This window comes from Hermetia illucens, chromosome 2 (genome assembly GCF_905115235.1).
Source record: "Hermetia illucens chromosome 2, iHerIll2.2.curated.20191125, whole genome shotgun sequence".
In the NCBI taxonomy this organism is placed as follows: Eukaryota; Metazoa; Arthropoda; class Insecta; order Diptera; family Stratiomyidae; genus Hermetia; species Hermetia illucens.
Window position 1 is genome coordinate 70,983,150 of NC_051850.1, and position 23,929 is coordinate 71,007,078.

At 47.2% G+C, this 23,929-nt stretch overlaps 1 protein-coding gene and 1 long non-coding RNA gene across 12 annotated transcripts in view; one reads left to right on the forward strand and one right to left on the reverse strand.

The window, feature by feature from the left end:
* The first annotated feature begins 30 nt into the window (after positions 1 to 30).
* Positions 31 to 23,435, forward strand: LOC119647803. Of its 5 annotated transcripts, none has more exons than XR_005248941.1 (3): positions 31 to 164; positions 894 to 1,102; positions 23,308 to 23,435. It is a non-coding gene; the product is annotated as an uncharacterized LOC119647803 (long non-coding RNA). The 5 variants fall into 5 exon arrangements; XR_005248938.1 differs by having other exon boundaries at positions 894 to 1,089; positions 23,308 to 23,433; XR_005248940.1 differs by lacking the exon at positions 23,308 to 23,435 and adding an exon at positions 12,520 to 12,577 and having other exon boundaries at positions 894 to 1,089.
* LOC119647800 overlaps positions 23,043 to 23,929 on the reverse strand; it is a 146,391-nt gene continuing 145,504 nt past the window's right edge. For 6 of the 7 annotated variants that reach the window (XM_038049011.1, XM_038049014.1, XM_038049010.1 and 3 more), the window contains 2 exons: positions 23,314 to 23,600; positions 23,043 to 23,252 (listed from right to left, as the gene is read on the reverse strand). In XM_038049011.1, the coding sequence (XP_037904939.1) occupies positions 23,172 to 23,252; positions 23,314 to 23,600 (368 nt within the window). In that variant the 3' untranslated portion in view covers positions 23,043 to 23,171. Of the gene's footprint in view, positions 23,253 to 23,313; positions 23,601 to 23,929 lie in introns of those variants that run through there. The other variant, XM_038049012.1, reaches the window with a different exon arrangement.

Consider the following 23,929-nt stretch of genomic DNA (forward strand, 5'->3'; position numbering starts at 1 on the left):
CCCTGACAACTTGTTGACAGTCACACGTAAGTTTCCTTTGACGCTCAGAACGGCTGCGTTCCGTATGGCATCCGCAAGCCTCGCGGAGTGCACGACGACGAGCGCGGCGACAGTCGTTCTCTTTTGCTTGTGATCGTTTACCTGTCAAAAAAGAATTTGAGGAGGTAATTGTTTAGGAAATACTTTATGTAATTGTATGTATTGTATGCAATATAAGTTAATGGAATATTCTTGATGTTCTCAGCTGATTTGACATTCCATCGCAATGTCTTAAGTCACAACACGAAGGTGATAAAAACCGATCTACGCTCGCGGTTGTGAATGCTCGTCCCGTCCCTACCATTTATAAAAATTGAATTTAAGCGGGAACTATGTTCATTTCTAGAGGCATAATTTGTACGATTTTCATAACATAAAATATGCATGCAATGCACACAAAATCACGGCAATGCACATAATCTTCAAGCTTATGCAATAAGTTAATGCATCTTCCTGTATTTTATGTTATGAAATTCATACAATTAGTGCCTTTAAGGGTGCACATACCTCCGCTTAAATTCAATTTTTATGAATAGAGACGGCGGGACTAATGCAAGCGGCATTGTTAATTAGTAACGCAAATAGTCTAAATAACGCAACAAACTATTATCAGTCATTTCACTGTTGTGTTTCGGTCTGAACTCACCTAATGACTGCGTTTTGTTAGAAATTCTGAACGCTCGCGGACCTCGCAGAGCGTACGGTTTGAGGTTTGCTTCTTAGCGCGACCATGTCAGTTTTTGACAACCTTCGCGTTGTGACTTAAAAACATTGCGACTCAATGTCAAATCAAAGAGAATATTCCATTAAACCACAATGCATATGATTACCTTATCAAAATTCCGCTTCAACAGGTAAACGCTCACAAGGAAAGGGAACGACTTTCACCGCGCTCGTAGTCGCGCACCCCGCGAGGCTCCCAAGCGCCGTACGGCACGCAGTTAACGCTTGGAAATTGTGTCATTTGAAGTTCGCGTGTAACATCGCCTCAAACCTTTCCCGCTTTCTTTTAAGGTTTTGTGTCAAACAAACCAATTGTCACGAAATTTGGTGAGAGCATGAGGTCTGTGTGCCTCTTGCACCGAGTGGTGCCATTTTGTGTTAAGTTTGAAATTTTTTTTTTCACAGACTGGTCATGTGGAGTATCAAACGAAAGGACTCGATTAGTACTTTCTGAAACTGATATTTCTGATATTACATAAAACATAGTGGAGTGAGGGGTCAAAATGTGTGCCCCGAAAAATGAAATAGGTCTCGTTCTCAGGACCTATTCAACCGAAAAATCTGAAAAAATCATAATGATGCATCTATACAAAATCTTGGCATCAAAATACTTCTCGTTCCGGTATCTGCTCAAACGAAGATGATAATAGTATATAATCATGTTTTAAAAATTTACCCCAGAATAAAATAGGAAATAATTCTGGAAAGTGTGAACGGACTCCAACTATTATTAACAAAGTTAGTGGAAGTCAAATGATTGCATTCCATGTAAATTTATTGTATTCTAGGACGCGTTATCATCATATGTGTAAAGTGAACTTACATCAAAGACCGGGTCCATCGAGACACTTTGGCTTTTCTTTTTTAGATTTGTTTAGTTATTTGAATATCAGTATCAATTACGGGGACAGGCATCTGTGTGTATACGTATATGCCATTGAAATTTGCAGGTAGTGTTCAATAAGATTTTTTTTTTGTGCGTACACGGAGGTGGAAAATCTTAGAAAGACACGTCCGCCGCAGCTCCGCCGCCCGAACGCCGGAACTACAGCGGGCGCGTGTGGGATTCACACCCACTAAAAACCACCCTCGGTCTCTCCAGCCCCAGCTCCGCGGGACCACCATTAAGGTATTACTTCGCGGGGTAGGTTTGCTCTTAGGCACTCATCCTTCACCTATTTGCAGCTTTCCTCCTTCTCTGTTCCTTCAGCAACTCCTCCTGCATTTGGATGATTGCGGAGCTAACCGCAAGCCACTTCTCCTCGGACTCCAGCATCTCAGTAACCAAGCTCTCCGGGGTCCCGCTCCTGCCCAGCAATTGGTTTAAGCTCCTTGTCTCCATCGCAAATCGTGGGCAGTGAAACACCACATGCTCTGGATCCTCCGGTATGCCATCGCATCTGGGACAGTTCGGAGAATCATCCAACCCAAAGCGGTGCAGATACTGCCTGTAGCAACCACCGTGTCCCGTGTTTTCGCTCAAGCCACACCCTAACGTTGGGAATGAGCCTGTGCGTCCACCGTCCTTTCGTAGATTCATCCCATCTGCGTTCCCAGAGATCATGCGACTCTGACCTTGCCGCATTTCTACGCTGTGCATGCCCCTCCATACGTCTTGCATTGTACAGGCCACTCATTTCTTTGGCCAGAATGTCAACCGGGATCATGCCTGCCACCACCAATACTGCCTCATCTGATGTGGTTCTAAAAGCACTGCAAACCCTCAAAGCCATCCGCCGGTAAACCGAGTTCACCTGCTTCCGTCTCTGAGAGTTTGCAAGCGCCTCTGCCCACACAGGCGACGAGTAGAGCAGGATGGAGCGCACCACTCCGGCTAGCACCAACCTCCGGCAATGTTTCGGTCCACCAATATTTGGCAACATTTTTGCAAGTGCCGTGTTGGCACTGGCTGCCTTTTGGCAAGCATACTCTAGGTGTTCCCTAAAACTCAATTTGGTGTCAATTATTACCCCCAGGTATTTGATAGCCGGCTTTGATACGACCGTATGTCTACCGACCTCCACTTTTACAGTGTTATTTTTCCTGCGTTTCGTTATCAAGACCGCTTCCGTTTTCGCGTCCGCCAAGGTCAGCCCGGCCTACTACTAAGTTGGACTTTACCGCTCTCACTGTTTCCGTTGCGTAAACCTCCACATCTTCTGGGTGTTTTGCTGCAACAACCACAGCTAGGTCATCAGCAAAGCCGACAATCGTGGTCCCCTCTGGGACGGGAAGAGCAAGCACCCCATTATACATGATATTCCTCAACAGGGGACCAAGTACCGATCCCTGTGGTACCCCGGCTGTGACAATATACTCTTTGGGGCCCTCATCCGTCCCGTACCAGAGAGTCCTGTCTGAGAGGTAGTTTTCCACCAAATTCGCTAAGTATCCGGGGACACCTATGTCAGCCAACGCCCCTTTAATTCTATTCCAGTTGGCCGACTTGAATGCGTTTTTGACATCCAACGCCACCACGGCACAGCAGCCGCCAGAAATCAGTGCACCTTTTGCCAGGTTTACCACCATGCCAATTGCGTCCACCGTAGAGTGGGTGCGTCAGAAACCAAACTGGCGTTCCGACAAGCCATTGCTGGCTTTGACGATGGGCAGGAGTCTGTTGTAGATGACTCTCTCCATCATCTTCCCCATTGTATCCAACAGGCAGATAGGACGATACGACGCTGGGTTTCCAGGTTGCTTGCCAGGCTTCGGAAGCAACACCAACTTTTGCTTTTTCCACTGGGCAGGGAATATTCCTTCTTTTAGGCACGCCTCGAAGGTTTTGGCGAAAAGGTCGGGCCTAGTCTTCACTGTCAGTTTCAAAGCTCGGTTGGGGATGCCATCCAAACCTGGGGCCTTGTTGTCACCGAACCTACCACATATTTCCCGCAGCTCCTCCACATTTACAGGCGGTATTATGCCGTCATTTAGCTGGACAAAAATTTGCCTTCCCCTATTTTCGTGGTAAGGGAACAGAGTGGTAACAATCTGTTTCAGGAGGCGCGGACAGGTCACCTGGGGTGATTTCCGCAGCCTCTTCATCACCACTCTGTAAGCCTCGCCCAGGGTTTATGTCGGCATGGTCGCACAGCTGTTTGAAGCAGTTCTTTTTGCTCCTCCGAATGGCTTCCTTTAGGCGACCACGCAATTGCTTGTGTGCCTCCTGCCGACCGTTGCCACCGGGGTTTCCCCTGAGCCTCTGGCAAAGCCTCCTTGCCCGAAAACATGCGGCTCGCAAACTTGCGATTTCGTTGTTCCACCAGTAGTTGGGTTGCCTACTGGGGAGCAATCGCCTTCTGGGCATAGTAGCATCGCATGCTTCCGTCACCCATCGAGTGATCTGGGTGACTTTCTCTCCAGCCGTACCATTCAGGGATATGTCGGATTTGAGCACCGCGGAAAACATGTCCCCCTCGAAAGCTTTCACTGTCCAGCCAAGCATACCACCCGACATTCTGCGAAAACTTTTTTTCGAGCACGATCCGCCCTTGATTTCTATGCAGATTGCCTGGTGGTCGCTGTGAGTATGGTCCTCACTGACATGGCAAGCGATTCTACTGGCTAAAGTGGCACTCACGTATGTCAGGTCCACTATAGACCCCAGGCCCCTTCCCCGGAAAGTGTACGAAGACCCAACATTCGCCAGTACCACGTCCAGCTCCGCGAATGCCTCGAGGAGAACACGTCCCCTGACATTAGTTATCCGGCTGCCCCATTCAAGAGCCCACGCATTGAAATCGGCTCCTATTATGATCGGCCAACGTTCTCTTGCATCCAAAACAAGGGCAACAAGCATCCGCTCATACTCGACGAGTGTAGCGCTGGGTGGAGCATAGCAGCTGTAGATGTGGATGCCCTTTACCTTCCCTCTGATGAAGCCCTCCTCCGTGTGCTCCATTATTTCCTGGAAGGCTTGTTCTCCACAAGTCCACAGCGCTGCTTGGCCCGTTTGGTCTTTGACCCAAACGCTACCACCGCGGTTTCGGTATGGTTCACTTAGTATGGCCACATCGATGTTTTTCTCGCGGATGGTTTGCGCGAGTAGATCCCGCGCCGCCTCGCAGTGGTTGAGGTTGATTTGTATCAACCTCATCTGCGATTTGTGCTAAGGGCTCTTCTGTATTCCGGGCACCTGCTGTCGCCCGCAATGTGCCGATGGTCCACACCCTGTCCTTTGCACAGTAGACAATTTGGGTCAGCTCTGCAGTCCTTGCTGATATGGCCTTCCACTCCGCATCTCCTGCATTGCTTTGACCTGTCATTTGGGTTAGTGCATGCCTATGTGATGTTCAATAAGATGGACATGTGTGTACGTATGTATGCTTTCGTGCAGAGAATAATGTAGCAATGCGTTTGAACAATTTTGTGAAAAATATTTATTTCTTTAATATGTATGGACATATGTATATTTTGTGTGGCAATATATGACAGAATACTCTTGTATGCATGTATGATTGGAAAAACGTTCATAGAGAGTTGCTCACATAGGATGAACACAAAACCTTTACACCTGAAGCGCCTAGTTTCGCCTATTATGGGGGGATAGCAACATCAATAATATACGCGGAGCGACCCGTCTTGTCAACTAACAGTACGTCAGGCTTGTTGTGTGCGGTATGGCGATCAGTCAGAACTTACCGGTCCCAATACATGCTGTAAGCAGGACTATCAAGTACTGCTTGCGGCTCATATCGGTAAACCGGACATGTTCCCGTAATCAGCCCATGCTTATATGCAAGATTTTGATGGATAACCTCACATACAGCATTATGCCTGGTGATGTATTGCACCGGTGCCATAACAGTACACCCAGAAATGACATGGTCCAACGTCTCTAACGCCGAACCACACATTCTGTACTGGTCGTTCTCCACCCGTTCTTTCATGATGAGCTTTTTATAAGCTCGGGTGGCGACCACGCCATCCTGAATGGCACACATGAACCCCTTCGTCTCAGCAAAGAGCTCCCTAGCACACAGCCATCTGTTCGACAAATGCAAATCGACAAATGGTTGCCAAAGACAATTCATGTATTTACCGTGAATTGCCTTCGACTTCTATTCATCGATCCGCTCTTGGTCCGACTTCACCCCACTCAAATTAACTGGAGTCAGCCTACAGTCTGCCTTACAGACAGTCGCATACAAGGGACTCGCCTGCTCTTTGCTGTAAAAATAAGCGCGCAGAGAGTCGACTTGGCAGACTTTGGCTGATGCATTCGGAATTTGGACATAGTTGTCCGTATCCGCCGCTGAACGTTTTCCAGGTCGGTTTTCGTCCACGGCAATATTCCGAATGCATAGGCCAGTGAAGGGATAGCGAATACATTGAACGCGATTATTTTATTCTTCCCCGAGAGATGTGATTTCAGCATCAGCTTTACACGTCGCAGGAACTCGGACAGCAGAGCACCCTTCAGAGCACCAACTCGAGCATGGGTTCCTTGCAAAATTCCTAGGTACTTGTAGAAATCTGTCTCGGTCATAGCTTCGATGTGGAGGTCACCAATGCTATGTCCGGCATGCGGCTCTTGATGACCTTTGCGGATGGCTTGGATTCGACACTTGTCTAATCCAAACTCCATTCGAATATCACGGCTGAACATGTCTATTATTCGCAACAGACTTCTAAGATGGTTGCCAGTACCAACATACAGCTTGATGTCATCTAGGTACATCAAGTGTGTCAGTTCACACTTAGCACGTAGGCCATACTTTATTGCAAAACCATGCCCTCTAGCATCATTCAGTAGCCATGAAAGGGGGTTCAGTGCCATACAAAACCAAAGGGGACTCAACGAATCCCCCTGGAAGATGACCCTCCGTATACGGATGGGCTCTGAGGTATTAGCACCCTCAGATGTACGCACCGATAAGGTGGTATGCCACCCTTCCATGACTGTCGCCAAAAATTTTATTAGTTTCGGATCAATGCAATACAGATGTAGGATGTTGATTAGCCAGGTATGCGGAACGGTATCAAAAGCCTTGGCATAATCGATATAGCAACTGAAGAGGTTTCTTTGGCCTCTAGTTGCTTGTCCTACAACTACCGAGTCGATAATGAGTTGCTCTTTGCAACCCTTTGACCCAACTCGGTAGCCCTTCTGCTCCTCGGACAGAATGTTGTTGGTCTCGAGGTGCGCATTGATCCTTTCACTAATAATGGAGGTGATGAATTTGTAGAGGGTTGGTAAGCAAGTGATCGGTCTTGTGTCTGCGGGGTCCTGCACCGTGTCCTTTTTAGGGATAAGGTATGTAATCCCCGCAGTGAGGAAAGGTGGAAATTCCTCCGGCCGACTCATGACCTCATTTATACTGCGTGCCAACCGACTGTGTACACTGGTAAATTTCTTATACCAGAAATTCTGCACCCGATCCAGACCTGGGCTCCTCCAGTTCTTCGAGCTATTTATGGTTCGTTGAACTTCCTCTTCGGTAACATCCGCAACATTCATGCCAGGTGTATTGGCATGGCGGGTGCCTTCGGCGGTAATCCACTCAGCATGCTGGGCGGGTAACCCCCAAAGTCCACCCCAATACTCTTTCGCTTCCGTCACCGAGAACTGTATTGTCTGGACACTCTGTTGAGATTCGATGAGAGATCTGATAAAGCTCCGCTGGTTTCTCGCGTATGGAATAACTTTCGCCACACCGTCGTAACCGACTGCATATGACAGAAAGTTTCTGTTTTAGTGTGTCCAGAATTTCAAAAACGGGTGTCTCACAGGGGATGGCATAGTTCCGGTAAACCCTCTGCACTTTATTTCTCACCCGTCGGCTGGCATTGCCAGTGCTGATCTGAATCAGTCTAGCAATGTCCTGCCTTAGTGAGTCCCGCCGACCTTCCAGACGAATTTTCCATGGTGGATCTCTTTTGTCACTCAAACCAATAACACGAAAGCGAATCGCTCGACGAATCTCTGGTGCAACAAGGGGCGGTAAGGAGTTGCACCCGTCTCCGGCGTTACTTCGTAGTAGGAGCGGATGATTAAGAGGTTCATTTCTTCAGTCCATTTCATCCGCTTCCTACGCGAACCCGCTGAAGTGGTCGCCACAGATTGTGGCGAAACAGCTGCAGCAGGGGGAGTTGTGCTCCTGGTTGTCGTGGCGCCTAGACGTCGAACCGCCCCACGACTAGCGGTTTCGATGCCATGCTGTCCATTACGAGAGCCCGACCCAGTCACCAAGTCAGACCACTCCCGCCGGTTATCCGTACCGGATCTTAAATTTCTCCTTCTTCTCACTTTTGGTGGTGCATTTTATCCCTAGCTGCCAGGTGTTGAGATAGCTTCCTTAGTGAGTAATCTGCAAGACCGCAACGTTCCTGCAGTTTCCTCACCTACCCCCTGAGACGCCGCGGTGGCATACAGCCATTCAGACTGAAGCTACCCATCCCTCCTCCTTTTACAACCGGGCTTGCGACCGGTTTCGGCGGAGTTTTTTATTTATTTCTGAGTTATCACAATCTCGGCAGATGCCGGATTTTACCTAATACTAGCACTAAGTGCCAAGCATTTAGGCTCGGACGATCCTACCTACTTAAAAACTAAAGGGGCGCTGGTGGTGGTGGCCGGTGGTAGGTCAGTGGGAGAATCCGTCGAGTACTCCCCGCAACATCGAGCACGTATGTAGAATGGTGTACTTCTGCATGGTTTGAACCAGACTGTGCGAAAGTCCCAGGACATCAAGGTAAGCCGTCAGGGATTTAGGTACAATACCTGTAGCTGACAATATTATGGGAACTACAACCACCCGTTCGAGACGCCAAATTTCTTTGATTTCTCCAGCCAATGGCTCATAGTTCACCTTCTTCTCCATGTATTCACCACGTTCAATGTTGCTATTATGGGGGATAGCAACATCAATAATATACGCGGAGCGACTCGTCTTGTCAACTAACAGTACGTCAGGCTTGTTGTGTAGAGTGTGGCGATCAGTCAGAACTTGCTGGTCCCAATACATGCTGTAAGCAGAACTATCAAGTACTGCTTACGGCTCATATCGGTAAACCGGACATGTCCCCGTGATCAGCCCATGCTTGTATGCAAGGTTTTGATGGATAACCTCACATACAGCATTATGCCTGGTGATGCATTGCACCGGTGCCATAACAGTACAGCCAGAAAGAGATGGTCCAACGTCTCTTACGCCGAACCACACATTCTGCACTGGTCGTCCTCCACCCGTTCTTTCATGATGAGCTTTTCATAAGCTCGGGTGGCGACCACGCCATCCTGAATGGCACACATGAACCCCTCCGTCTCAGCAAAGAGCTCCCCAGCACACAGCCATCTGTTCGACATATGCAAATCAACAAATGGCTGCCAAAGACAATTCACATGTTTACCGTGCATTGCCTTCGACTTCAATTCATCGATCCGCTCCTGGTCCGACTTCACCCCACTCTGAGGATTGAAAGATCGATCCTTCAAGTTAAGTGGAGTCAGTCCACAGTCTGCCTTACAGACAGCCGCATGCAAGGGACTCGTCTGCTCTTTGCTGTAAAAATAAGCGCGCAGCGAGTCGACTTGGCGATGATCTTGTGCCGCCACATCAACCACGCCCTTACCTCCGATGTCACGAGGCAGGTTCATCCGCTCCACGGCAGACTTTGGCTGATGCATTCGGAATTTGGACATAGTTATCCGTATCCGCCGCTGGACGTTTTCCAGATCGGTCTTCGTCTACGGCAATATTCCGAATGCATAAGCCAGTGAAGGGATAGCGAATACATTGAACGCGCTTATCATATTCTTCCCCGAGAGATGCGATTTCAGCATCAGCTTTACACGTCGCAGGAATTCGGACAGCAGAGCTTGCTTCAGATCACCAACTCGAGCATGGGTTCCTTGCAGAATTCCTAGGTACTTGTAGAAATCTGTCTCGGTCATAGCTTCGATGTGGAGGTCACCAATGCTATGTCCGGCATGCGGCTCGTGATGACCTTTGCGGATGGCTTGGATTCGACACTTGTCTAATCCAAACTCCATCCGAATATCACGGCTGAACATGTCTATTATTCGCAACAGACTTCTAAGATGGTTCTCAGTACCAACATACAGCTTGATGTCATCTAGGTACATCAAGGGTGTCAGTTCACACTTAGCACGTAGGCCATACTTTATTGCAAAACCATGCCCTCTAGCATCATTCAACCGACTGTGTACACTGGTAAATTTCTTATACCAGAAATTGTGCACCCGATCCAGACCTGGGCTCGTCGAACTTCCTCTTCGGTAACATCCGCAAAATTCATGTCAGGTGTATTGGTAAGGTGGGTGCCTTCGGCGGTAATCCACTCAGCATGCTGGGCAGGTAACCCCCAAAGTCCACCCCAATACTCTTTCGCTTCCGTCACCGAGAACTGTATTGTCTGGGCGCTCTGTTGGGATTCGTTGAGAGATCTGAAAAAGCTCCGCTGGTTCCTCGCGTATGTTGCATTCTGGACACGTCTGGAATAACTTTCGCCATACCGTCGTAACCGACTGCATATGACAGAAAGTTTCTGTTTTAGTATGTCCAGAATTTCAACAACGGGTGTCTCACAGGGGATGGCATAGTTCCGGTAAACCCTCTGCACTTTATTTCTCACCCGTCGGCTGGCATTGCCAGTGCTGATCTGAATCAGTCTAGCAATGTCCTGCCTTAGTGAGTCCCGCCGACCTTCCAGACGAATTTTCCATGGTGGATCTCTTTTGTCACTCAAACCAATAACACGAAAGCGAATCTTCTGACCTTGCAATCTGATAGCCGCAACTGCACCACAATACACAAGTGATTGTATAATAGTTGCAGTAGCGACATATCAGCACACAGTCGAGATGCAATCTCATCATTGATTTGAGATAGAATTCCCGGAGTTGCCGGAGATGGATAGAGCCTGGGAATACCTGGTCTATGCAAAGGATCCATGTCCGAGAATTCTATACACGCTCTTTGGAATTCGTCCCGAACCTCAGCGGAAACCTCAGCTGGACGGTGGAGAAGAGTGCTTCGGCGAGTACTGAACTTGTTGCCTGCAGTGCGGCGTGGTGTTGTTAATGCCGCCGCCTCTGCCCCCATTGACTCTCGGTCACCAGTTTCCCCGATGACTTCAAGTCGAACACGCTCCCTGATGGTGGTCGGGATTGTGTCGCTGCGAGTAATAAAGCGGTACTGGTCTGCGACTCGCTGCACAGTCGCGTGCGCGAATTGTGGGAAACGCTCGACGAATCTCTGGTGCAACAAGGGGCGGTAAGGTGTTGTACCCGCCTCCGGCGTTACTTCGTAGTAGGAGCGGATGATGAAGAGGTTCATTTCTTCAGTCCATTTCATCCGCTTCCTACGCGAACCTGCTGAAGAGGTCGCCACAGATTGTGACGAAACTGCTGCAGCAGGCGGAGCTGTGCTCCTGGTCGTCGTGGCGCCTAGACGTCGAACCGCCCCACGACTAGCGGTTTCGACGCCATGCTGTCCATTACGAGAGCCCGACCCAGTCACCAAGTCAGGCGACTCCCGCCGGTTATCCGTACCGGACCTTAAATTTCTCCTTCTTCTCATTTTTGGTTGTGCATTTTATCCCTAGCTGCGAGGTGTTGAGATAGCTTCCTTAATGAGTAATCTGTAAGACTACAAAGTTCTTGCACTTTCCTCACCTACCCCTGAGACGCCGCGGTGGCATACAGCCATTCAGACTGAAGCTATCCATCCTTCCTCCTTTCACAACCGGGCTTGGGACCGGTTTCGGCGGAGTTATTATTTATTATTATTATTATTGACTTCTAGCATACGCAGATAATTGCGCTATGTTTAGGTCAAGCGCACACAAGGGTTTGCTGAGGTCGCTATTTCAAAACTGTGTGTCCCTTCCGCGCACAATCTTGAATTGCAGTTTGCTAACGAGAAACAAATACAAGCAAAATGCGATTCCTGTGGAATTATCTTCTAATTTGTAAAAAAATGTTCACCTACCTGGCTTGCCCTTTTTTTAAGGCCCGAACCCCTTTAGTCTTTCCCGTCATCTGCCTGATATTAACTTTTTTTTAATCTTTAGAAAAGAACGAAACACGTTGTAGCTAATTTTTTGAAACGGTATATTTCCTATGCACTCCTTACATTCTGCTACTACTAGCTACTACAGTACAGAACTCCAACTGCTTCTCCTATAACTGGCAAAGTCCAACTGCTTTTCCTGTAACTAACCAACTCCAACTGCACCACTTCTGTATGGGAAAAACCCATTACAGCTTGGTTTATCAACAAGGTCGGCATAACCCGCGCCATCAAAAACCTTGAAGATACAAATAGATGACCTCAGTACCACGGAACTCGAATTAATAATAAATAATCCTAACAACATTGCGGCATTCGACGCTATTATGCCATTAACAATGTCGATGATGCATCGTCCGCATTAAATAGAGAGTACTATTGGTCCCGATGCGGAAATCATCCGAAAATGATGCACCAACCACGTGATATTAAATCGTTTAAAGATAAACTTATGATGAATTTAAGGGAGAATTTCTAGTATAATTCGAAAATATTGAAACGTACTATTATTAACGCATTTTGAACAGGAATAAGTATGGGATATATTTTGAGGCCTAAATTTCATATTGATCCATAATCATGATTGTTTCAGATTTCTCAATTGAATAGTTTTTGAGAATGAGTCCTGTCTTACTTCAAGTTAACCTACTTTGCAGCCGATTTCAAATTTGACATTATTTCGTAAAGTACTAACCGATATCTTTTGTTTTATTTTTTGCAGAATACCTTAAAAGCGCGCATATATGTACATATTTAATAATAATCGTTGGCGCAGCAACCCAATTGGTTCAGGGCCTTGAAGCGTGTTAGAGCGTTTCATTCAATACCGTAACGGTACTCTACAGTGCACTGTAGAAGGCAATGTGGTTAGCATTGCGCTCGTCCGAGATTATCACCGTTGGTGTCCAACATCCAGTTACGATATAAATCCCTCTGCCACCAAAGAGATTTGAACCGCGATTTTCCGCTACGGCAGACCAGCGTTCTTACCACTGACCTATCCGGATGCAATGTATATATTTGCTTCTGAATATTTTCACTCTACTTCGCATGCAAAAGCGTATATAAGTCTATACAAATAATCTGAATATATATGGTGGTCAAAGGGTAATATATTTCCCAGGACGAAATGTGGATTGGTACTCAGGATGGAGCATAAAACCTGGGAAACGCCTGCTGAACCAACACCAACAGCTCTACTACCAAACCATATCTCCACCTCCACGGGGTGACCGCTGAGAGCTCTTTCTCAAGTAAAGCTGCAGACGGAGAAGGATGAAAGTGACCCTCCCGCGCCTAAAAACGGGACAAATTGTACCAACTGGTCCCTCAGGTTGAGGGTTGGGTATGGCTGATAACCCTACACGGAAAACCGAAGTTACGAAGCCACAACAGAAGTCTCAGACTGGACGGATAACACAACGACGAACCCGGCAACGACAAAGGAATAACGATTTGCGCATTTTGCACTCCCTGTACAGCTAGCAGCTAGCCTTTGAGTAGCTCTTGAACTTTCCGCAAGTTTTTATTGCAGCGCGATTTGTCAAACCGTTTCCTCAGGAGTACAGTTTGGTAGCTACTGGATTTCGCAAAGCCCTTTTATAACGGCTACAAACTTGTTTTTTGTGGGTTAAAACCGCAGAGGGAAGTCAATCATAAAAACTTTATTTAATTTCATAATTTAAATAATTTTATTATATAAAGTTGACGAGAAACTACACAACAATGTATCAACTCTTTTCTTAATTGAAATGTCAAAAATTAATCTTTTAAATTTAATTATTATTTCACAAATCACGAAATAAATTTCGAATGTTGTTAACCCCGCTGCGCCACATCATTCCGCTCCCAGATGAAACCTCGGGGTTTCGGCGACTGAACTCGGAACTGCGTTCCCCATCATTCGGCGAAGCGTACGCGACGTTGATTTGGGGCGCAAACGGGCTTCAATCTGGATAAGGAGACAGCCTTTTCATGTCTCCCGATCTCGAGTTGGAAAAAATGCTCTCCCCGCTCGAGAACACGGTACGGGCCTTCGTATGGAGGTTGCAGCGGCTTCCGGAGAGTATCCGTCCTGACCAGGACGTGCGTGTACGTGTCCAGCTCCTTGGGAGCGCAGGCAGGTGCGGACGAGTGTCGGGTGAGAGGTGTAGCTTTAATGTGGCGAATGTTGTCTCTCAGCAGGCGCTGGGAGCCTTGGGTTCTCCCCGTATACCAGCTCCGCGGGGCTGGCAGCAAATTCCTCTCGGCGGGTTGCTCGGAGGCCGAGTAGGACGAGAGGCAAGACTTGAGTCCAGGACGGACCGTCGCGTGCCATAATGGTGGCTTTCAGCGTCCGGTGCCAACGCTCTAGCATCCCATTGGATTACGGGTGGTAAGCAGTAGTTCGCTAGCGTTTGAACCCTAGGAGTTTGCTTAATTCCAAGAAAAAGGTGAACTCAAATTGCATTCCCTGTTCAGTGATGATCACTGCAGGGACACCAAACGAGGGATCCACTCTCGATAGAGGGCTTCGGAACAAGATTGTGCCGTAATGTCCTTCAGAGGTATTGCCTCAGACCACCGCGTAAACTTGTCGATGATGGTGAGGCAATATTTTTAACCGTGCGAATCTCGCAAGGGGCCTACGATGTCGACGTGTATGGTGTGGAACCGCTTGGTAGTGCGGGGAAATGAGCCACTTCTTTTCTTATATGCCTGGTGACCTTACACTTTTGGCATGCGATGCACTCTCTCGTCCAGGAATTGATATCCTTATTTGACGTCCTGATGCCTGGAGGCACCGTCGTGAACCGCGTGGAACACTTCCTTGCGAAAGTTGGCCGGAATGTATGGTCCCTTTTCCGAGTATTCGCAGCAGAGAGAGAGGTTCAACCCGAAGATGGGCAACTCCCGAAATTTATATTTGGGGTTGGATTTGAAGCTCTGAAGTACTGCGTCATCTACATGCGCCTTGGCGACATCCGAGAAGTCCAGTGAGGCGGGGATGTTAACCTCGAAGACACGTGACAAAGCGTGAGCAACTATGTTGTCCTTGCCGGACACGTGCTGTATGTCGGACGTGAACGGGCTTATAAAGCTCAGATGTCGAAGCTGACGAGGGGACGCTTTGTCGGGCTTTTGTTTCAAAGTATATGTGAAAGGCTGATGATCCGCGAACACTGTGAACGGCCTGCCTTCTAGGGAGAAGCGGAAGTACTTAATGTTCAAGTATGCGGCGAGCAGTTCTCGATCGTAGGTGCTATAGTTCCGTTGGGCGGGGTCTAATTGTCTGGAGAAGAAGCTCAACGGCTGCCAGACTTGATTCACCTCACTGCGATACCAGCCACCTTTTGGTGAAGGGCAGCACCTACTGCGATGTCAGAGGCATCAACAAACACGGTTAGGGTTGCATCTTGTCGAGGAAATGCCGAGGCCGAGGAATCTCACCTGTGTCTGGAGAAACTTGCATTTATTAACGTTTAGGACTAAACCGGCCTCAAGGAGACGTTGAAAAATACACTCGAGATGGGCTAAGTGCTCAGACTGAGTGGATGAAGCGACCAAAACATCATCCAAATATACGAAACAGAAGTCAAGGTTTCACAGAACCGAGTGAATGAACCTATAGAATTTATGGATGGATTCTATTATGATTTATTAAATTAAGCAACATTATATTACAAATTATTCCTCTTCAATGACTGCCAACCAACTGTCTTTTATTTTTACGTTTCTCGTCACCTACTCTGTTCCCCACTTTTGCAGCGAGGTCCGAACTGAGTGGAGCGCCGTTGACGTCATCTGTCCGCTAGTAATCCTGCCGCGCCACATCACTCCGCCCCAGATGAAACGAAGGGGTTTCACCGTCCGAATCCGGAACTGTGCTCCCCATCAGTCCGTAAGGAGGCTGCAGCGGCTTCCGGACGGCATTTATCCTGACCAGGACATGCGTACACGTGTCCAGTTCCTTGGGCGCACAGACAGGTGCGGACGAGTGTCGGGTGGGTGGGGTGGTTTTGATGCGTCGAAGATTGTCTCTCAGCAGAGGCACCAACCCCGATTCTATGAGACCCGGTCTCTTGTCGAAGACCGGATCACTTGGAAGTCTCGGGTTCTCCCCGTATACCAGCTCCGCCGGGCTAGCAGCAAATTCCTCTCGGCGGGTTGTACGTAGGCCGAGTAAGACGAGAGGCAAGACTTGGATCCAGGACGGATCGTCGGTGCCATAATGGCGGCTTTCAGCGTCCGGTGCCAACGTTCTAGCATCCCATTGCATTGCGGGTGGTATGCAGTAGTCCGCTGGCGTTTAAACCCTAGGACTAACTCCGAGAAAAGGGTGGACTCAAATTGCATTCGCTGGTCAGTGATGACCATTGCAGGGACGCCAAAGCGAGGTATCCACTCTCGACAGAGGGCTTCGGCACATGATTGCGCCGTAATGTCTTTCAGAGGGATTGCCTCAGGCCACCGCGTAAACCTGTCGATGATTATGAGACAATACCTATAACCGTGCGAGTCTCGCAAAGGCCCTACTATGTCGAGGTGTATCGTGTGGAAACGCTTGGTAGTGCGGGGGAATGAGCCCACTTCTTTCCTTACATGCCTGGAGACTTTACACTTCTGGCATGCGATGCACTCTCTCTCCCCCCTCTCACCCAGGAATTGACATCCTTATTCATAGAGGGCCAGAAGTATTTCTCGGTGACTAACCGATTTGTTGTCCTGATGCTTGGATGCGCTAAGTCGTGAATTGCGTGGAACACTTCCTTGCGAAAGGTGGCCGGAATGTATGGCCGAGGTCCCTTTTCCGAGTCTTCGCAGCAGAGAGAGAGGTTTGAGCCGAAGATGGGCAACTCCCGAAATTTGTATTTGGGGTTGGATTTGAGGCTCTGAAGTGCTGCGTCCTCCTCCTGCGCCTTGGCAATAGCCGAGAAATCGAGTGAGGCGGGGATGTTAACCTCGGAGACATGAGATAAAGCATCAGCGACTATGTTGTCCTTGCCGGACACGTGCTGGATGTCTGACGTAAACTGGCTTATAAAGCTCAGGTGTCGAAGCTGACGAGGGGACGCTTTGTCGGCCTTCTGTTTCAAAGCATACGTGAGAGGCTTATGGTCCGTGAATACTGTGAACGGCCTGCCTTCTATGGAGAAACGGAAGTATTTGATGCTCAAGTACGCGGCGAGCAGTTCGCGATCGTAGGTACTGTAGTTCCGTTGAGCGGGGTTCAGCTGCTTCGAGAAGAAGCTCGACGGCTTCCAAACTTGATCCACCTTTTGGTGAAGGGCAGCACCTACTGCGATGTCAGAGGCATCAACAAAAATGGCTAGGGGTGCATCTTGCAGAGGGAATGCCAAGAGTGTAGCGTCGGCCAGTTGTTGACGGGATTTTTCAAACGCGCGGATAGCCTCTTCAGACCACACGATCTCTCGTGTGTCCTTAGTTTTGGGGCCAGACAAGTACGCGTTCAAAATGGACTGGTGATGGGCGGCCTTGGGCAGGAAACGACGTTAGAAGTTTAGCATGCCCAAGAACTTCCTCAACTCCTTCACTGTCTTTGGACGCGGGAAGCTTGTTATCGCTTGCACCTTGTCTGGGTCGGGCTGTATTCCTTCAGGGGAAATGAAATGGCCGAGGAATCTCGCCTGTTTTTGGAGAAATTTGCATTTATTAACGTTTAGGACTAAACCGGCCTCAAGGAGACGTTGAAAACTACACTCGAGATGGGCTAAGTACTCAGACTCAGTGGATGAAGCGACCAAAACATCATCCAAATATTTGAAACAGAAATCAAGGTTCCGCTGAACTGAGTGAATAAACCTTTGAAAGGTTTGCGCCGCATTGCACAATCCGAAAGTCATTCGGGAGAACTCGAAGAGTCCAAAGGGTGTGCATATTGCCGTCTTTGGAATGTCTTCAGGAGCTACTGGGATTTGGTGATAAGCCTTGGTTAAGTCCAAGGTCGAAAAGATGCGGTAATTCGCGAGGTCATGCGCAAAGTCGTGGATGAGTGGAATTGGATATCGGTCAGGAACAGTCTGTGCATTTAGCCTTCTGTAGTCCCCACATGGGCGCCATTCGCCGTTTGGCTTAGGGACCATATGCAGTGGAGAAGACCAACAGCTGTTTGAGGGCCTGCAGATACCTTGTTGAACGAGTTGTTCAAACTCTTCCCGTGCAATAGCCAGTTTCTGGGATTGTAGAGTTAATTCACTGGTTTAGACAGACTACATTCGGTAGTAATCTGGCTGAATGTTTGAGGGAGGGCAGTAATGTCAGTAATGTCCTCCAAAAGTACGGAAAGATTGTTGTTAGGAAGAGATGAGATTAGGCCTGACGAATTAAGGTTGGTTGTGGAGTCTATAAGGGACCTGTTCTGCAAGTCCACCAGCAAACCTTAGTGATACAAGAAGTCTGCGCCTAAAATGGGGAAGCTGACATCCGCCAGGATGAATCGCCACAAAAACGTCTTACGCAAACCATGACTCACGTCCACTTGCCTATACCCGTAGGTGTTATTATAATTTGGGAGGAATTTGCTGCCGCCAGTTTCAACGGTTGAGGAAATAGCTGATGGTGCCGGGGTACGGGAAGAACCGAAACCTCTGCATGAGTATCTACGAAATAACTGCGCTGCGTTCTGGGTGGCCATCGCCAGAACCCCCGGCGGACCTAGTTTTTTTGAGGTAGGCACGAATTTACACGGGATCGCACATCTAGTGGCTTTTTCGCCGAATCTGCAATGATACCAACTAATGCTTCGGTCAGTAGGTTGTCCCGACGACCTGCAGCTCGATCACTCTTTTCAAGCAGAAGATTGCGTTCGAGCTCGCGACCTGTCGCACGAATGCTGAGCGTCCAGCGTGGCCCTCATTTCAGCTATACTGGCTACTAGCGCGGCTATTTCACGCTACAGCTCGTCAACTTCGTCAGAAGGCTGCTGAACGGCCGCTATAGTGGGACGCGCGTGTACCTCGTGCACCTTATCGGCCGCAGCTGCCAGCGCCTTCAAAGAACGCCTGGCTGCCCTCCAGGAGTCGTCGCAGCCAGAGTGATTTCAACAAGTTGTCGTCGATCTTGCTCCCACCCAATTGCCTCATTTCGCGAACCTGCCAGCAAGTGATCCAGCGTAGCTGACTCACTTACCGATAGGTGCTTGATCAACTCGGTCTTCAACAGCGTATAGGAGGCCGATTTCACAATGTCGGCCACCAGGAGGATGGACTCCTCATCCAGACCTACAATCGCGTGGTTAAATTTGGTAGCGTCTGCCGTTATTCCGGACATCTGGAACTGCGTTTCCATATGGACGAACCACAGTTCCGGATTCCGTCGTCAAAATAGAGGGATGCGCACAGCGAGGGCGGTCACCTGAGGGTCCCATGGGCCTGCCGCGTCTTTATTGTCGAACGACATATCCAAAGCCGATTATCCGACGCGAGTTTTTGTCGAAGCTGCGGCGATACCGAATTCTCTAAGGCCCTACTTTGACCGCGGCAGACCGCACCCACAAATGCCCGCACGAGCAAAACAACAAACAACGTACCCCGAAATGAAAAGAACTCCGCCGCTGAATTTCTAAAAGAAGCGTATCAATGATCTGTCTTACGGCGGTTTAAAATTATTTGTATAAAAAATGAAGTAACACTAATAACTCGGATAATATTAATAAATACACAAAACTTAAATTTTTCCTTCGGTGGCTTGCAGTGGCAGCTTTTTCTTTCTTGATGTTGGGGCTTCTAAGCGTGTGATTGATCCTTGACGGCGGCTCTGGCTTCCTGCGGCACCGTCGTTGAAGTCAGCTGGTTGTTGAGTCTGTCCCGCCGAACTGGCTGCAGTCAATTTGCTGTGAAATTATATGATGCCAACGACCGGACAGTCGCACCTAGTTCATGCTCTTGTCGCCGCTGACGACACACCCGATTTGGCGCGAATTGGGTGCAAAAGCAAAAAAAAATATCCAAATGTCACCGGGAAGGTAGTAGACTTCTGCAAAAATTACAGACACACCAGCATACAAGGCCGTTAGGTAGGACCTCGAATTCGAGGAAGGGGCAACGAAAATGTCCGCCGGTTGCACTTTGACAGCTCGGGCTGTGGTCGCAACTTTTCCTTGTTCCAATCGAGTGAGTTTTTCGGGGTCACCACTTTTGAGTAAATCTTGAACTTTCCGTAAGTCTTTAATTCAACGCGATTCGTCAAACCGTTTCCTCAGGAGTACAGTTTGGTAGCTTCTGGATTTCGCAAAGCCCTTTTATAAAGACTACGAACTTGTTGTTTATGGGTTAAAACAGCAGAGGGAAGTCAATCATAAAAACTTTATTTAATTTCATAATTTAAATAATTTTATTACATAAAGTTGACGAGAAACTACACAACTATGTATCAACTCTTTTCTTAATTGAAATGTCAAAAATTTCTTTTAAATTTAATTATTATTTCAAACATCACGACTTACTTCGCCACGAAGAACACCGGTGGTGGCAACTGTCAATCGAATTAACAGCAATCGAAATAAATTTCGAATGTTGTTAACCCCGCTGGGCCACAAGCCGACACCCTGTCCCAATATAAGGCTGAAGTAACAGCGTTACAGGAGATGCGTTGGACAGGGACCGGTTTCCTGGAGAAGAGTCGCTACACCATATATTATCAACAAAAAATGAAACCTGCTGTTATTGGCTTTGAAAACATAAACGAACGGCTATGCACTCTGCGCTTGCGAGGCAAATTTAGGAATATAAACCTCATTAAATTCACGCCCCTACAGAGGAGACTGTAGAGTCGGAGAAGGATACCTTCTACGAGGCAGTAGAACGAACCCTCGAAGCATGTCCCAGATACGATATCAAAATCATACTTAGGGATTTTAACAGCCAAGTAGAGACAGAGCTTGTATTCAGGCGATACGTTCGCTCCCACATCTTACATGGAAATACAAATGATAGTGGACTGCGATTATCCAATTAGCAGTGTCACATGAAATGGTTGTTAGAAATATCTGGTTTGCGCGGAAAGCGGTTCAGCGCCTCTCCAGATAGGACCACTTTCAACCAAATTAACCACGTGTTGATCGAACGCTGCCACCTCTCAGCCTTGTTGAATGTCAGAACATATTGGGGGGCCAATATAGACTCGGATCACTATCTCGTTGGCATGGTGCTCCGAGCTCGAATAACAACACCAACCAGAATCCCCTCTGACAATCAGGTGAGAGTTAACACTGAAGCCATCCACAACACAGCCCTCCGCAATACCTATAAGAGGAAAATGGATGCCGTAATAACCGCAGTCAACAGAGATCCTGGAGATGAAGCATCAACAAATGATATTCACAATCACCTGAAGAATATTATCACTGATACGGCCACAATCATACTTGGTGCCAGTCGCAAAAAGAGTCGGAACGGCTGGTTTGACGATGAATGTAAGGTAGCAACGGAACAGAAGAGTGCCGCGTACCGAGTAATGTTGCATTCTCAAAGGACGCGGGCACGCGTAGAGACTTATCACGAACTCCGTCGAGCGGAGAAGCGACTTCACAGACGGAAAAAGGAAGCCTGGGAGAACCAACAGGTCTGTGAACTAGAAAAGTACAAGGAGCAACCACACCTGGCGCCTGCAAATTTTACCAACAAGTCAGCAGGATGAAGCCTTACACACCTTGATATTCATCCTACCGAGACAAAGAGGGAAATCTTATTTCCGACAGAATGGGCATATTGGAGCGATGGGCTGAGTATTTTTATGAACTACTAAGGAGGTCTCACCAACTGAACACGACAAATAGTGCCACCACCAAGTATGGAAAAAACAGTCCGTGCAATTCACCGGCTTAAAAATCATAAGTCGGCAGGAGCCGATGGAATTACAGCCGAATTGGTTAAATATGGAGGCGACCAATTACACCAAGTGGTTAATCAATTTGTGCTCAAGGTGTGGGGCAGCGAATCAATGCCTGACGACTGGCAGAGGGGTATTATCTGTTTCATACATAAAAAGGGATATATCACACATTGTAGCAATCATAGAGGTATCACGTTTCTGAGTACCATCTCTAAGATATTCTCCTCTATCTTGCTAGGTTGGATAGCCCTATACGCCCAGGATATCATTGGCCCATACCAAAGAGGCTTCACTCCAGGCAAATCAGCAACAGATCAGATTTTTTCTCTGTTGTAAGCGATGAAAAAACTGTTGGAATGTGGATATCAGTTACGCCATCTTTTCATCGACTTTAAAGCTGTACACGGTCATGAGAGAATTCGATATCCCGACGAAATCGATAAGACTGACTAGGCTGACCCTGAGGAATGTCCGAGGCGAGATATCACAACCGATAACAGCTACGTCGATGAGATCCGCGCACGGCTGTTGTCAGCCAACAGAGCCTATTTCAGCTTACAAAAACTATTTCGCTAGAAACGTCTCAAAATAGGGTCAAAGCTCTTACTGTAGAAGACTATGATATTGCCAGCCCTCATGTATTCCTCGGAGACTTGGGTTCTTAGCAAGAAAAATTGCGAACTCTTGGCCGCGTTCGAGAGAAGAATCCTCCGAAGAATTTTTGGCCCCCTCCATGAGCATGGACGATTCCGTATGGATGAGGATGAGCCAGCCTGGAAAGTCTATAAGTGTAATATCTATGGTAGGAAAAGAAGACGAGCAGACCCTGCCTGAGATGGAGCGATGGCGTAGGTTAGGTTTTAGGGATATGTAGAAGACTATGATATTGCCAGCCCTCATGTATTCCTCGGAGACTTGGGTTCTTAGCAAGAAAAATTGCGAACTCTTGGCCGCGTTCGAGAGAAGAATTCTCCGAAGAATTTTTGGCCCCCTCCATGAGCATGGACGATTCCGTATGGATGAGGATGAGCCAGCCTGGAAAGTCTATAAGTGTAATATCTATGGTAGGAAAAGAAGACGAGGCAGACCCTGCCTGAGATGGAGCGATGGCATAGGTTAGGTTTTAGGGATATCATTATTTGAGCAGATATCGGAATGGGATGTATTTTGAAGCCTAGATTTTATATAGATGTATCATTCTAACTTCTCCCTAATTTTCGTTGGATAGGTTCTGAGAAAAGGACGTACATTTTGGGTCCTCCCTTCCTTAACCTTCAACTGATATTGAAAGTTAGTTTTGGAAAGTACCAATTGAGCCCTTAAATTTAATATCCCACACCCATTGTGAACAGATTCTCTAAGTTTGCATGCATGAATTGCTTGGGGTTTCTTTGCAAATAAATTCCTGATTTATTTTTTCAACAGTATTATTTCATTCACACATATTTCCTAACAATTCATTATTGGTTTTGGATGGGTTCCTACTTAGCTTATTGTTGCGTAATTCGTAGTTTACTTTTTTTCGTAAAAAACTTTAAAATTTTAAATAACTTCGCTAGAAGAGCTGCATGGCCCCTGGTATGCTATATTATTTGAAATGTCGTTTTCTATTTTTGGGATAAACTGTAAAAGATAAAGATGCCATCATTAACTTATCTATTTTATTATAAATATATAGGCTTACTATTTCCTGTGATTCATCAACGGAAGGAAGTAATTCATCCAGGGAATTTGGTGTAAGCGGACTAGTTGTTGGCATAATCATTTTCGTAATAGCGCCATGTGATCCAGTTCCTCCAACGATTATTTGCGGTCGAGTACAATATTGTTGTTGTTGCAACCGTGTTAGTCGCAATTTCATTTCTTGGCGAATCTCTTTCTGTTGAGCTTCTTTTTCGAAACGCATAACACCATAACTTCGAATGGATGAACTGGTACTATGAACCGATGCTAGACTTGGTCGTCTAGAACCTAAAATATCAAATGCTTACTTTTAGTGGGTAGTTGCGTGGAGAAAATAGAATTATAATAAACTATGACGGTTTTTTAGTGAAAGCATTCGCCAAAAGCCTTTATAATATGGATACATTCACAGAAAAACGAAAATGTATAAAATGAAACTAATCTAATTTTTATTAGCAAACAAGTTTAAAAGATTCTGATCATCCTTTGGATCTTTTCAAAGTCGCTTTAACAGAAGCATCATTTGAATATTATGTTCCAGAAAATGATCAAAGTGAGTTAAAGGAAGAGCTTTCTTCACAACTTTAGTCATTTGTAAATCAAATAAAAAATCTTTA